Genomic DNA, 16,791 nt, shown 5'->3' with positions numbered 1-16,791 from the left:
AAATGTGGAATTTTGCATTTTTTCCTTGAAGACACATCACGGATACGTGTTTATTAGTTGTTTTTTTTTTTTTTTTTTCCGGGGGTGATACTGTCTACCCAGAAGTCCTAGAATGTCGCGAGAGGGCTCATTCTAACAAAAATGAAAAGTTCTAGTGCCCCTTTTAGGCGACCAAAAACTGAAGGGCAGCTAGGCCCCCTCCCGCGCATATTTTTCCCCCAATGTCACCAGATCAAAATTTTGAGATAGCCATTCTGTTCACTTTAGTCGAAAAATTTTTTATCGAAAACTTTAGTCGAAAGTGTACAGACGTTTTCAGGGGACTTTTTCGCGTTGGGATGGGGTTGGTTCGGAGGGAGGGGGTTACGTTGGAGGATCTTTCCATGATTTCTAGAAAGGTTCTATGATTTCCAGAAGATTCTGCAGGATTTTCTAGAATTATTTAGAAAAACAATGAGAAAAAAAAATCACCTGGAAGGTATGAGTTGCATTAAAATTTATAACGAACATAAAATATTACGTATATAGGGGGGTTTGTCTCCTCCGAAATACCTTGCTCTCTACGCTAAAGTATTTTTAGTAATTTCAACTATCTATTCTACGGCCTTTGTGATTCAGGGGTCATTCTTAAAGATTTGGGATAAAATTCAAGCTTTAGTGTAAAGAGCGAGGTATTGACGAGGGGGTAAACCCCCTAATACACGTAATAAAAATACACAAATATAGAAGTTCGTTACGTAAGTTACGTATGTTTATTACTAACAAAAACGTTCGTACAGAAAATAAACAAATCTAGTTGCATTTTTAAGTAGCCAAGAATCGGAGGGCAACTAGGCCTTCTCTTCCACCCCTTTTCTTGTCAAAATCATGCGATCAAAACTATGAGAAAGTCATTTAGCCAAAAAAGAAAAAAATTGCATATTTGTTTTTAATTATTCATGTCCGGTGAGCCAAAATCTAAGCATGCATTAGTTCAAAAACGTTCAGAAATTAAATAAAAAAAAATGTTTTTTTTAACTGCAAGTAAGGAGCGACATTAAAACTTAAAACGAACAGAAATAATTCCGTATATGAAAGGAGCTTTCCCCTCCACAATGCCTCGCTCTTTACGCTAAAGTTTTTTACTGTTTCAAAAAGCAGAGTTGTTACAAAGAGTCAAACTTTAGCGTAAAGAGTCAGGAAGTTAAAAAATTTGTTTTTTATATTTTTCTTAAAGAATCGAAACAAAACTCGAACTTTAGCGTAAAGAGCGGGGTATTGACTGTGGGGTGAGCCCCCTCATATACGTAATAATTTGTGTCCGTTTTAAGCTTTAACGTCACTCCTAACTTTCAGTTGAAATTTTTTCATCTAATTGAAATAATAAAGTTATACTTTGTCTTACTGCTCTCTTGGTAGATCACTCATTTTTCAACTTTTGAGATAAAAAAAATCAAAGTTTAGTGTAAAGGATGGGAGGGCGTGTGGCAGTCCCGCATATAAAGTATAATTCCTATTTCTTGTAAGTTTCAATGCTCAGGTGTTTCATCAGTTGCTGCTTAATTCCTATTTTTTTTTTCTGAGTGTCTTTTTTTTTAGTGTCTCAGACTGAAAGATTACTTGAAACAATTCTATACACTCAGAAATGTGCGTAAGAATTTGTCTTGACCGAAGGGGATCGAAAATGCTAATAATACAACAAATAAGTATATTGCATGGCCACTATGGGGAATATGGCAATATCATAAAATTTGGCGGTACTTATGTGATATACGCCCTACCTAATGCTCTTCTAATATGTTTTTGTGATATTCAATCCTAATGAAATATATACCAAAGTAAGATAAAAATACAATACTTTAGAAACAAACTCGGGGTATATATTTGCGTGTTAGGGATATGGGGGGGGGGGCTAAAGTATAGGTGGAATGCGTGCATGATGTGTTAAGGTACAATTATTCTGCATATTATGTAGTAAGAATTGTTTTCTAACTTGACACTGTCCAAATACTGAAGCCCCACCCCCTAAAATGCAAATTATATATTTAATTTGCACCCTCATCCCCTAATAACCCCGATTATATATTTTTCATCTATTCTGTCACTTCTCTTTGTCTTGTCTCACGTTAAGCTGAAAGAAACTAACGAAAAAAAAACGGTTTTATAATCCGTCAATGAATGAACAGTTTGAGCGGTAGGGTGTTTATCATACAAGTACAAATTTGACATTTCTTGGAGGGGGTCAAAGGCGTGAATCCTCTTGCTTAAATATCCGTATTTTCCATCTATGAAAGTAAATACACAGTATTTAGCTACAAACTGATCGTCAAATATTTTGTTAATTATTTGGACAAAAATATGTTTCCTTGAAAAGATCCACAGAAATATTTTCGTTCTTCTGTTGTCACATATCTGTTATATCATAGTTATGAAAAATGTCACATTTGTGTTATCTCACAGTTATGAAAAATGTCGCATACGCCATCTGGCCTTAAGCAGAATGACCAACAATTAGAATTACTGAATAAACCAAGCCTAATTTTCTGTTTTTTAATTGCAGGTCTAGCTGATTGGCAATTGTGCCATGGGGGATGCTAGATGGCCAACTTCACGAAATTATTTGACCTATGTTGGTCACGTGATGATATTTTTGACCATATCTCTCCTACCATGTCTAGTCAATAGTCAATATGGCAGTCGGTCATATTTTCAACCCTCATTAAGGTCAATTCGTAAGTAAACTGATTTTTACTGGATATGCGAAAAGTAAGCGCATTTGCAACCCCTTTTAACCCTTATTTAACCACCTGTAACAGCACCTGTGGGTAAAGAATGTCAATCAGCCAAAGTCAGTTTTGTTGTTTTTATTTTTTTCCAATGAAAATGCCAAAAATATTTTTTTTTTATGAAAAAGCCCAAAAAAGATATTTTAAAAAACCTATGGGGGGGGATAAAAACATGGGTGTTTAATAGCCCCAGATCGATCCCCAATCGATCCCACAAATTGAAACCAATGACCACTGCCTGGTTCTGAGAGGTGGGACTCAACGGGATTTTGCATCGCTGCATTGATCTTCCATGAGCCCTCCATTTCCTACTAGAGGGCTCATGTTGTGGAGGGTATCTTTTGTTCTATTGATTACAGGTCTTCGGTAAAGCGTTGAGGCGACTTTGTCGAGATGGTAGTTCGATACAGGTTAATTCGATTCGATACAGGAGAGATAGCCTTGAAACTGACTGACGACGCTATCTTGTTTCTTATTTTGTTTTTATTGTCTGGCAGGTATGGTTTTGAGGCGTGGGCGCTACAAAAAACGGAGGATGATTTGCTAGGTATTTTCCAAAGAAATTGCATGCAGATTGTTTAGGTTGCCTGACTGACTGACTGTAGCCTATCTCAAATAGTAAGCTGTACGAAAAATATGATTCTAAGGCTATAATGGCAGAAAAGATGAGATGGCTACGACATGTTCTGCGGATGAAGTATAGCAGATTTGTAAAGATTGTCCTTGTCGGCCAACCGTTTAGGACCAAACGAAAAGACAGTGTTCCCAGAAAGGGACGGGAGGATGTCGCAAGGAAAGATATAAGGGAACGGGAACTTCTAGGGAGGTTGTCAAGAGAGAGGCTTTGAATAGGTTGGGATGGAGGAGGAACGTGCGTAGCTGTGTTGCTCTCAGGTGGCTTAGGGCTTTAGTGAGTTAGTAGTAGTAATAGTATGATAAGAGACTTTGTAGGTTTTACACCCCCTTGTGGATACCTGTGTTCAATATTTGCTATGAAATAAATTTTCAGAGCAATACAAAGGCTGCTGCAATATCTCCACTCGTGAGCACCTGACATGATTCTCCAGTTTTACATAAAAAAATTGCAAGAAGAGCCCGTGAAAAATTTTCTAGAAGGGAAAGGGGTTTCTCTTATCAAAATTTGTTTTAGCTTCTAAATATAACAACATTTTCGACATTCATATACTTTTTAGCGCTTTGATCCATCCGCACACCGGTGAGCGCACCTGTCACTAACAGTACATGAATTAGAACTTAGCTGATGACTACAAGCTCAACTACGTCAGGCCAGTGGTATTTGAAGTTGGAAAAGTTGGAAGTTGGTATTTGAAGTCTCTACCAGTACATGAATTAGAACTCAGTTGATGACTACAAGCTCAACTACGTCAGGCCAGTGGTATTTGAAGTTGGAAAAGTTGGAAGTTGGTATTTGAAGTCTCTACCAGTACATGAATTAGAACTCAGTTGATGACTACAAGCTCAACTACGTCAGGCCAGTGGTATTTGAAGTTGGAAAAGTTGGAAGTTGGTATTTGAAGTCTCTACCAGTACATGAATTAGAACTCAGTTGATGACTACAAGCTCAACTACGTCAGGCCAGTGGTATTTGAAGTTTGAAAAGTTGGAAGTTGGTATTTGAAGTCTCTGCCAGTACATGAATTAGGACTCAGCTGATGACTACAAGCTCAACTACGTCAGGCAAGTGGTATTTGAAGTTGGAAGAATAATGGAATTGGTTTATTTTCATGCTGAATTTCCCCTATGTGCCTTGAGTTAAGCATATACAGAAGGATACAGAAACTGATTTCAAGTTGAATTTAGCTAAACATTAAATATACAAGGATTTAGCTTTTTGAATTAAAATCGAAATTTTGCCTGAAGTAGATAGGAATTCAAGCCGAACGGGATGAATAGGTCAGTAGTTTTGATAAGCAACTTAATATCGTGTAACGAATACTTGGTTGATATACATTTATTGATCACCCCAGGCATCTACGCAGAAAATTATATCAGAGGAGGGTGGGCCAGAAAAACAACACAAAATACAAGTGAATAAATACTCGTGATGTACCAACAAATTTAGAAAGCCAGGTACGATTTATAATAGAGAGTCAGGAAATTCAGCATTGGCAAGGGTTGGATTTTGATTCTAGAACCCTACAACATTATAATCAGGCAAAACCTAGTTTTGGGGAGGAAGTTTATTTTAAATTCAATTTATCGGCTATGATTCTACGTCATTGGATTCAGCTTAGGGCAAATTGTCTTCCAATCCAGAACAGGCAAAAAACGTTCGACAAAAATAAAATGATAGTTGGTCCTGATAGGCGGTATGTTTGTCCCCTTTGTAAAGATGATGATGAAGACTTGGATCATTTTCTCCGGAAATGCCCGGTGCTCTTGGATTTACGGGAAACTTAATTGCATGGGATTAATTTGATGCTTCCGGGTATTCTACAAAATAGTAACCCAACCACAATATTTCGAGTGGGAGTATATATAGATAAATCTCTAATAAGAAGAAAAAGTTTATATGATTAATTTCTTTTGTAGTTAGATTAGGTACTTTTTGCGTTGAATTCTGTTTTTTTTTTTGTGCGTGTTCGTACTGTTGTTAATTTCCTTGTTTGTTTGTTATTTATTTATATTTTTGTGTGTATATGGCCCACGGGTTTTTGAAATACACCTATATATCTATCTATCTATCTATCTATTTGAAACATTTTAAGTTATGGGAAAATCATAAGAAACATAAGGTTTTGAGAGGGAGCACAGATACAGGCACTTACAAAGATTTTTTTGGGGGGTGGGGATGTTCTTAATAATAAATGGTTTTATTTGAAAATTTGAATAAGAAATACCCAGAAATTCCGGAAAATTTTGGTTTTTGGGGGGAGTGTAGGCCCCTTACCCAAAGCCTCTCCTCCTAGGCGCGTCTATGCACGGACAGAATATTATATATTATATATAATATTATAATTATATAATATTATAATATATTATATAAATAATTATTTATAATTGGCGTATATTATTATATAATATACGCCAAATATTATATTTTTATTGATGGCTACTATTTAGTATGGGCTATATATTATTATTATTATTATTATTATTATATATATATATATATATATATATATATATATATATATATATATATATATATATATATATATATATATATATATATATATATATATATATATATATAATCATGAAAAGAGAAATCACCAATGCAACAGCACAAACACATAAAAAAAAAAGACGGAAGGAGAAAAGGAAGACTGTTTTCCTAAATTAGTGATCAATATAGACCAGCACTTGAATGAGGCCTTAACCCTACTCATCCATACAATCACATAGGTCAAACAGCATAGCCAAACACAATCAACCATAAAGAATAATCCATGGACAGGCAGTCATGTCGTCAATAAGTATAAGTCGTCATTTACCAAACAATAGAAAAAATAATAAAGACAAATAATTCAGAGGCAACAACCCAACACAAGGGCTCATCAGGAGAATACATTGGTCTATAGGGTTTTGCCACTTTAACTTCGCCACTTTATTTCACATGTTTATTTCCCACGTATCTCACATGTTCTCACCAGATTTTTGACCGGAAATACAAATAGAAAACACAAGAAATGCATCTCATTTAGGGTTGGCCACTTTCACTTTATTTCTGGCCAGCAAACTTTGTTGGTATCTCAAAGTATTCCTCACGCAATGGGAACCAACATCCAAATTTAATTTAAGCTTGATTGTAAAAATAGTTTGTTTGATCCAATTAGAGAAGCAGGCCGTCGTCAAATAATAACGTGACGGCATAGATCCATAGGCAATTTGGGGGAGGGTACTTGCGAAAGAGGAGGGTGTCTAAATATTGAAAGTAACTCACTTTTATTGTTTTAATAATACCATTACAAGCTTATACATAACAAAAGCACCGCATATTTTATTTATATAAAAAAATAATTACACCAATTTTGTGTACCCCCCCAAAAAAAAATCCTTTTGTACCCCCTTCCTCCCAAACAAAATCTTGGATACGGCCCTGATTCCTACTGATTTTCTGGAAAACTTGAAAAATGTAGGTGCAAGGATTGGATAGACGGCCCTCCAAAGGTAAAAGTACGTATATGCACAATTTTTCACTTCTCGACTTAATGCCACCACCATACTAAAAAAAATGTGCTGAATCGAATGGTATATGTAAGAAGGCTCTAGTCCAAATATTAACGGAAATAGCATATGGATAAAGTACGTATCTGAAAAATTTCTGGGCGCATCCAAAGGTAAAAGTACGTATCTGTGTAGATACGTACTTTCACCCTTGGTACGTACTTTTGCCTTTGGCCGGCACATTAAAATGAGAAAGGAAACCAAAGGTCAAAGTACGTATATGTCATGATTCAGCACAATCATCATTGTTTGTTTACCAGAGCAGAGCTGAACAACCAGCCAACTCTGAGCTATTAAAGAGTACTGGCATAGAATGTCAAGAGGCTTTCTAAATTTACAGAGAGCGTTGGTTATACAAAAGGAAAGAGATTTAAGGTAAGAAAATTTTGCTTCATGCTATTTTGGAACCTTTTCTCCAAGTAGGCCTAAACCCTCTGGTAAAACCCCATCTGTACTACCAGGTAGGTACAACAGACCCGCTACAACCAGTTTACACAGCTAGCTATGTAGCTGTCGAATTAGTACAGGAGAGCAGCGTCATACCAAATTACCAACCAACCACCTAAAGCCATTTTTTTAGTATTGCCTACAAACATGACTTACCTTTGAAATAAAATAAAAAACAAGGGATGCATCAAAATAACCCCTAGAACCTTCTCTGTCATCTGAGATAATCAGGGATTAGTTTGGTCAACTATTACAACATTGAGAAAAAATTGAGGGCCTCTAAATATTGCTTACCTTAGAAACAAAAAAAAATGTATCAAAATAGCCCTAGAACCCCCTCTTTCATCTGAGATAATCAAGGTTGATAACAAGTTCTTAGAATTCCAATTTTTCAGGACATTGGCATGTCAAGCAAGTACAAATGAGGCATCAACTTCAAATACCGACTTGCCATCTTCCAGTGAAGAGCAACGAGGAGCTAGTTCCTGTTCCCCCCCAGAAATCATCCAGATAAATCAAACAACAGACATATCACCCAATTTTTCTGGACATTCTCGATCAAGGGACACCACTGATGGAGAAGCTAAAACTAAGGCACAGTTAAAACACTTTGCTGATGAAGAATTCGAAAAAGAAGATTTAAGTAGAGGTGATAGTGATGAGTCTGATATTGACTGGGAGGACGTTGAAGGGACATTTGGGTCTTCTGATGATGAAAGGCAGACAACTTTGAAGAAGAGGAGAAAGCTCTTTACAGATTTAGTTCCTCTTTCGGTCAGTAATGATCTTACATCAGATCATCCAGAGTACAATCTGATCCATTTTCCTACCGATCCTTTCCTGCCCTTGGAAGATTCGGCTTCGGATGCAGCAGCTTATGAGACCCAAGATGACCAGCTAAATTTGGACAATCAACCATCTAATGAGAGCAACAATGCTGTTTGTGAACCTGATTCCTCAGACCATGTCATGTGTGTAATTGACGCTGTAGCAGCAAGGTCTGTGGGACAAGATAGAGAAAATAGACGTGAAGAAAATGGTGGAGGAGAAGGAAGGTCTATTGTTGACCTTACTCCAAAACGAGTTCGCTCAGAAAAAGATAAATTTGAAAGAGATGTTAAGAAGTATCCATTTCCTGACGAACCTGGCTGTAAATCTAACAAATGTACAAACTCATGTTTGAGGTTTTCCAGTGTAGAATTCAGGAAAATTTATGACACATGTTGGAGCAAAGAATATAAATCAAGACAAATGTGGCTCGCTTCTTTGCTGACATTCCTACCAGTTAAAAGAAGGACTATTGCCCCAGAAGCTGCGTGTAGAAAAAAAACTACAGTTAGGTACAGCCTTCCCAGAAATTTGAATGAATACCCCACACTTACCCCAAAAGTTGAAAACTTGCCAGTTTGCAAGTCTACATTCCTTGGTTGTCTAGGATTTGGCAAGAATGACAGAGTGATTTTTACAATCAAGTCAAAAATTGAAAGGGATGCTCTTGGGAATGAGCTCAAGGACGGAAGGGGCCATAAAGTGGCAGGGCCACCAAACAAAGTTGATCGAAGCCTTGTGATGCAGCACATTGAAAGCTTTCAGCCAGCAATTCCACACTATCGTCGAGCTCACGCTCCAAATTTTCGGTACCTTTCTCGTGATTTGAGCTACAAATTTATGGCAGAAGACTTTAATGAAAAATATCCAGCAAATAAAATCTGTGATGAGACATATAGGAAGATTCTTAATGGTATGAAAGTATCATTGTGCATGCCCCAAAGTGACAGCTGTGACATTTGCACACTATTAAAAGAGAAAGTAGGGGCTGCGAGAACTCCTGGTACAAATGGTGAGGCAACCGAGAAAGAGACTGAACTGTACAGAAAGCACAGAGATCTTGTTGAACAGGTTTCAAAAGCATTTTCTGAAGATAAGCAGAAATACGAAAAAGATTCAACTACCATGTTGTTCACCGTGGACCTACAAAAAGTGTTATTGCTTCCCATCATGCACAGCAGAAAGGAGGCCTTTTTTCTATCAAGACTCGTGTGTTTTAATGAGACGTTTGCCCCCGTTAAGGCCACCCAACAAAACCAGAACCTTTGCGTTGTTTGGAACGAATCTCGACAAGGACGTGATGCACCTGATATAGGTAGTGCCTTCCACAAGGTCTTAAAGATGAATAGGGATATCTTGCACTTCATTTTTTATACTGACAATTGATGTGCCCAGAACAAAAATTGGACAATTTTTAGTGAATTTGTACTGATAGTCAACAGTGAAGGAGGACCTGAAACGATTCGTATCAAGTATCTAGTGAAAGGCCATACGCACATGGGGGCTGACTCCATACACGGATCGATTGAGTCTCGAATTCGAAAAAGGGATGTTCTTGACTTTGAAGATTTGTGCGACACCATAGAAAAAAGTAGAAAATTCACGAAAGCCGTGAAAATGGACATAGAAGACTTTTGCCAGTGGAAAAGCTTAAAAGCTCCTGGCATCGTCATGAAGAACTTGGGCGTGACCATTGATGAGTTCAGTGAGGTCTGTTTTAAGAAGGGAAAAACAGAACTGTTCTATAAAACTAGCCCTGAGGGTGAAGAAAAGAGTCTAAGTTTTGTGCCAAAAAAGCTGGTTAGTACAATCAAAGAGGCAAAGTATCCTTTGCCAGATCCGATTCTTGGCGCAAGGGGGGTAAAGCCAGAAAAGAAAAAGGCCATCTTGGAAAAACTTGTACCTTTTATGAATGAGAATCGCCGTACATTTTGGCGCACTATGCCTTCATCAACAGCTTCTGTCGATTTGCTGAAGCACGGCTGTGTTTCTTAGCTGCCTGCAGTATTTCAGTGATTTCTTTTTATTTTTTTTATTTTTTAACTTCTAATTATTTGAATAAAAAAATGACTTGTTGTACATGCTTCATACGTGGTTTTACCTTCGGTATACGTCATAGATACGGGGTTTTGGGCAGAGTAAAAGTGCGTTTTATGTTTTATACAGACTTTTACCTTTGGGACTTCATTCGAATTCGAGTCTCGAGTCAAAGGTAAAAGTACGTATATGTCATATACGCACTTTTACCTTTTGAGAGCGCCTCTTTATATGAGTAACGGTCCAATGGTAAAAGTACGTATCTACTGTTTCAGGCTTCGGGGCAGTAATAATAGAAAATTTTACTTAAAAATATGAAATCCCCATATTTGTTTACCTATTTAACTAATTTCCAGAATTAGCCAGTGTCCAGTTTCACCGTAAACCGTATTTGAAGCTCTCAAAAGTACTCAAACTTTGAGCCGTGATTTATCGAAATAATGAAAAGTGTAGATACGTACTTTTACCTTTGGAGGGCCGTAGAGGACAGCCCAGTGATTTGTATGCGAACCAACAATCCCGTCCATACGAACCATTAAAAATATTACACTTTACAATGAAAGAAATTTCAATAGATTTTGTAAATCACTAATCTACTGAAATTATATACGTTTTTCATCTAAAACTAGTGAACTTCCATTAGATTTAATTTAAGTATTGTTGAATAGGTTTTTCGAATCTATTAATGAGGGAATATGATAAAGCGCTTAAAGTATGTCATGATTAACCCATATGGCGTGCAGATTTTTTGACATTAAATATGATACCTACAGAGAATCTCGGTCAGATTCCATTCTGTGGTTTTTTTTCTGAAGGACGAAAATGTTTAGCTAATTTACTTTAAAAGAATAACTTACATTACTTATCAATTATATAAAAAAAAACACTAGAAAAGTGAATTTTGGTTAATGCTAATGAAATAAAACAAAATATGAGGAAAATGTAATACTTTATCAACAAAATTAGAGAAGGGGTCTGCACAGAGCGCAGTATATTAATTGCGTAACCTAGCCTAGGTACCTTTTTTCCCCCTCAACCCCAAAAAACCTATTCAGAAATATTGTTCCCAGGGTGATATACCTCTGTTAGCCTTGCTAGCCAAAGGAATTGTCTTGGTAAAGAAGTTGCTCGACTAGGTTTTGTCTTATGAGTGTGTCACAAATTCTCGAGTGTTTATTATATAACCGATAGGTCCGTAATTTATTATTACAAATTTCATTTATTGTAATTACATTATCATTTTATTTTTTATTATTAATAGTATGGTTTATTATATTTATCTTTTTCATTTTTTTTAATTTTTTATTTTAATTTTTTTACTATTATTTTTTATTTTACTTTTTTACTATATTTTTTTATTATAATTTAATATTATTATTAAATTACTACAATTTCATTATTACATACATAATTTTGTACATCTGAACATAAATGTTAGCCTACAGCCGCATCTCAATAAATTATGCCATTTAAAGATGACTAAAGACAGGTACATAGGATGAACTCTACCTTATTATTGGCCGGAAAGCCCACCTAATTTCTCGAAAAACTGAAAATCCCTGTCCTGAAGTTCATGTTGTGCAAATTCCAAAAATGTTCTGCGTTCTTCAAATGTTCTGCGTTCTCGAAAGCATAAAAATATGAACAAAAACTACAAAAATTAACGGAAAACGAAATATAAATGAGAGCTAGTAAAATACTTGAAAATCGGTGTTCTTGATGACCGTGGGGCTGTTTTTTCCTTAGAGGGATCGCCTGCAACAAGAAAAGTGTTATATTTTTGTAAGTGTTACACGATTTTTCCTCTTTGTGTTTTAATCATATGAGGGGAGGGAAATATGCTAGACCTGATAAGTCACATTTGGAGGTTCCTATTCAGGGGAAGTGGCTTAGAAAAATAACATTTCAATTCTAAACATCGATGTTGCCATTTTTTGTACAATCTTGTCTTACCCCCCCCCCTTCTCCCCAAATAACAAAATATTCATGGTTTTTCATGGTTTTCTATGTTTCTCGTAGCATTTCTTTTATTTTTGCTGTCTTACTGAATCCATTCCCCGAATTAAAATCATGCTAAAATCAATTTTTTTTTTATATGGCTCTTAAGGTTGTTTTCTGGCAAGACCATTTCTAGGGATTTGTGAGCTAAACCTCCCCCCTCCGAAATTTCCTTTGACTCGTAAAAACATAAAAAAGTGCATACGAATGTATTTTGATGTGTTTTTAGGTTTTTTGTACCCCCTCCCTGAAAAAAATTTGCTCGAGGAAAAATTCTTGATACAGTCCTGTTTTCTGGTAGGCTATATGTTATTTGAGTGAATTAAAGTAAGATAAACACTAATCAAGAGACAACTTAAAAAAAAAAATTTTTCCTAAAAAATCTCTCTTGTTAAAGCTTAAAATTGCTCTCCATAAGAACAAGGATTATATTTCAGCAATTAGAAAAGTTTTCTCCTTTCACTTTCTGTAACAGCTAAATTGGAAAAAAAACGGAAAAGGTACATTCTACGTTAGTTCTATTCAGCCTCTAGATATACCTGAAAATCTGTTAACTGAAAAAGAAAACTATTCATGAGACGATGCCGACTGATGTGGAATACAAATTAAGAGAGTGTTTTGAAATTTGATAGTTATTTTCCTCTCTTTAATTTGTTTGGTTTCAAGCCAAATGTGATTGAAAAATGCTCTGTTTAGGGAAGGATGTCGTCAATATGCTGCTGATCAATCAATTCAAACAGTATTCCAGGTATATACATACTTGCAACAAACAAAGAAAAAAAAACTGAAAAAGAACAAAAATTCTTTGGTTCGAAGAAAAATAAGGAAATATATATGTATATATATATATATATATATATATATATATATATATATATATATATATATATATATATATATATATATAATCATAGTCTGTCTAAAAAAGTAAGGTGACGGTATTTTTTAAATCTTTTATCATTTGTCAATTAAAAGTACTTTTTTAAAGATTATAGTTTTTTTTTTGTTTTTTTTTCATCAAAAATATGAATTTTAAAGAACTGGATTGTTATAAATGGTTCTTTATTTCTGTTTACATTGTAAAATAGTAGAAATTGCATTCCTGGTTGTTAATAATAACCATTGATATGAAGATAATAATTTTCTTTTAATTTTTAGGAATTTGTGAAATACACTAACTTTGAAAAACACAAAAACACAATATACAAACCATATGCTGCGTTTAATTTATAGGCAACCTAACATATAGACGATATTAGACTTTTTAATCAAAACAACATCGAAATCCCCCCCCCCAAAAAAAAAACAACAACAAACAAACCAAAAAAAACACATTAAATGTAAAACGACAGATTAAAGATGCACCATTTTGTTTTAGAAATCAAGAAATTTGTCGCGTTTTTTTGAAAATGCACTTTCTACCAATTGTAGGGAGGCACTTTTTCCCAAGATTTTTTGCTTCCTCTCTAGATTTAGAAAGAATTTTTTTTTTAATCTAGTTTTTATGTAAAAATTATTTTAAATAATTCTTTTTTGTTAATTTAATCGTTTTTTTTTTCTTTCCAGAAAGCTACAAAATTGAACCTAAGCCTTGCAAAGTGAAAGCCTTGGAAGGAACCTGTATGTTTGTCTGGGAATGCTTAAAGACTGACGGAAAAGCGGTTGGGATGTGTGTTGACGGATTTATGTTTGGAAGTTGTTGTGTTCATAACCAAGAAAGTAACCTTTTAGATTCAGCTGACAACCGAAATTTGACATATCCTTCAATATCTACTATCGGAAATAATTTGTTGAGCGTGATTGGTTCTGAAACATTCACGACTGACAAAGCAATAAGTGCAGAAATGTCAAGTGTAAATATAAGTGCTGCACCAGCAGTGTTGCCTGTTAATAAAGAAATTACACCAAATTCTGTGACACATTTTAGTAGTCAAATAGGCCCCGAAAAGCCTCTTGGTACTAGCAAACCTACCTCATTCACTGTGAAAACAAGTTTCGGATATTCACCAGTTAGTAGTTCTGGAAAACCTGTGAGTGAAAAACCGTTTTTAGTAAGTAGCTCAGTGTCTGTAATGGGATCACAAGCAGAATTTAAACCGGTTGAACCCGGTTCATCTATTGTTCAGAGTCAGAATACTGGTTTATCCGGCCTTAAACCTTCTTCAATTGGAACGAGTACTGTTGTCATTTCTAGTGCAAAGCCTCTTAGTTCTCAAGTGTATGCCCCGGAAGGGATAATAATTCAACAAGGTAAGTCAAATCTGACTAGAATTATCCATTAAAATTCTTTCAAAGACAAGGAGGGAGCGCCAAGACGTGAGCTAAGGTTCAAGGGCATCTCTTAACTTGTTAAAACAACCGTTTTTAAAAAGCCTTTCTGATTCTTTTTTCTGGAACTGGAGAAAGACAATTCCCGACTCCTTCAAATAGAGCCTCTATCGCACGTATAATTGATTCATGAATTATAGCCAAAGATTTATTGCTTAAATACTGTAATATCTTTACAATGTTTATCGCAGTACATGCGCACTTCGTGATTGCCCAATGTGTTCGTCCAACTCAATCTCATGGTTGCTTGCATCTTTTTATTGTTTGCTTAGTTTGCTATTTATTATTATGGTCAACTTTTTTTTATATTTTAATGTATTTTGTTTTCATTAATTTTTTTTTCACAAGAAAAAATTCCATAAAGAAATGAAAGGTAAGTATTAAAGACAGGTTTGAAAGAAAACAAACTTCTACAAACATTGTTTTTGTTTTCTCTGTTCAACTGTTTCATTTTTTTTCTTTGCAACCGACATTTGGTACCGTATCTTCGATCAGGCGCTTGTTTGATTAACTAGTTTCATTAAGGCGTTTATATGTAAGACATCGCCTATCGCCCGAGGCGGCTAAAACATTTTATTTTTTTTAAACTATGGGTTTTCTAGGTTTTGCCTTTGTTCGGTTGCCTTTTTAAAAATCAGTAAATGGGTTTCAAAAATGATATCTCTGAGGAGACTGTTCCCCATTTTACAGAGTATAGGCTAATAGTGGCTCCTCTTGTGAGCGGTCCAGTCATGTGGTGTTCCTTTTTTTCTACCGTGTTATATTGGCCAGTAGTGGTACTATTAGAGGTAGTTCATCGCAGGGAAAGTAGTAGATACTCTGGGCAAATAATCCCCCCCCTAGATTTTGTGACGCCACTGGTAGATGTAACTTTGGAAAGTAGTCGTTGACGTAACACCAAATCTCTTACTTGGACTTGATTCTACTGGCGGTCGATCACTGCTACAGCTTTCCCTTGAGGTTTCAATTTTCTATGAAGAAGAAGAAGAAGAATTCAATACAACACAATACAAAATGGAAATACAATACACTTATTCCCTCTCGAAAGGCTCCATGGTCAGGTATACAAGGGGAGATAAAATAGCATATGAGATGTGCTATTTTGCTATAAGCCTACAGCTTAAACTACTACCGAAAGGACCAGATACTCGTTGATTTCAGATTCACTGATATGTAGATTATTCTATATATAGACCAATTATATAGTCTTATACATAGACTTATTCTTAAATAATAAGCTAAACTTCCTTAAAAATAGGAAATTTTCCTATTTTAGGATGTTTTCCGACTGTTACTCAGTGGATTTTTCAATTTCAAGAGCATAAAGCCAACATACTAACATACAAAACAGTAAAACATAAAAACAACATATCGAAACTTGCACAGGCAATATAGACTTTCAAACCCCTACTTTTTACCCTCCACAGTAGTGCCAAGGAGCAAATGAGTCTGAGGAGCAAATGAGCGTTCATATTTGGCAATCGATGTGTTGTCGACTTTCAGAAATCGCGTATACCAGTTGACGTGTGCCAAGCATGGCAAAAGTGGGTCAAGTATGGTGGAAGTGGGTCAAGTGGTGCAGGAACAGTTTCAAACGTGACAGAACCGTGGAACACGACAGTGGAAATGTCCGGCACAGAAGGAGCTCCGAGCATGTAAACCAGGCGTCAAAAAGTGGGTGACTTCTCGTCAGCCGTATGTTATTCAGCTGGGTCAGAATATGTTCTCAGAACGAAGAAATTGATGGAAATTCCCCCCCCCCCCAAAAAAAAAGAGGTCTAAGAAAAAAGAGAGAACTTCCAGAACCAGAAGGCTTAGTTTTTCAGCTCTCGTTGAATGTCATAAATAGTTATCGGTCTTAGGCAACGCGTATGATAGCTTGCATGTCTTGCATCTTTTCAAATTGACCATACAGACACCAGCCTAGAAGATAGCCTAGGGAGATATACTTGTAGACGAAGAGTAGCTGAGACTGCTTCCTCGTTTTCGTGGTCTGCTACGTCAACCCTTTTTTTTTATTTGTGTTCATTCTCAGAGCCATCATTGATTTTCCATCCACAATAAATTTAATATCCTTAAATAACCTTTAATATCCTTTAATATCCTTTAACTTAATAAACTTAAATAATGCAATCAAATAAATGGCCAGGAATGTAAGGAGGAAAAAAGGGAAGAAATCACTAAAAAAAAAATACTA

General features: G+C 35.6%; 1 protein-coding gene across 7 annotated transcripts in view; it reads left to right on the top strand.

Moving 5' to 3' along the window:
- Positions 1-16,791, top strand: part of LOC136041009 (serine proteinase stubble-like) — a 163,752-nt gene that overhangs the window by 64,087 nt on the left and 82,874 nt on the right. For all 7 annotated transcript variants that reach the window (XR_010620938.1, XR_010620937.1, XM_065725506.1 and 4 more), the window contains 2 exons: positions 2,540-2,711; positions 13,833-14,516. Coding sequence is in view for 5 of the 7 variants with exons in the window: in XM_065725506.1 (XP_065581578.1) it covers positions 2,564-2,711; positions 13,833-14,516 (832 nt within the window). In the remaining 2 variants the exon portion in view is untranslated. The remainder of the gene's footprint in view (positions 1-2,539; positions 2,712-13,832; positions 14,517-16,791) is intronic.

The sequence above is a fragment of the Artemia franciscana genome, chromosome 21, assembly GCF_032884065.1.
Source record: "Artemia franciscana chromosome 21, ASM3288406v1, whole genome shotgun sequence".
In the NCBI taxonomy this organism is placed as follows: Eukaryota; Metazoa; Arthropoda; class Branchiopoda; order Anostraca; family Artemiidae; genus Artemia; species Artemia franciscana.
Note: the sequence above shows the minus strand (reverse complement) of the source record. Positions and strands in the feature narration are given on the sequence as shown.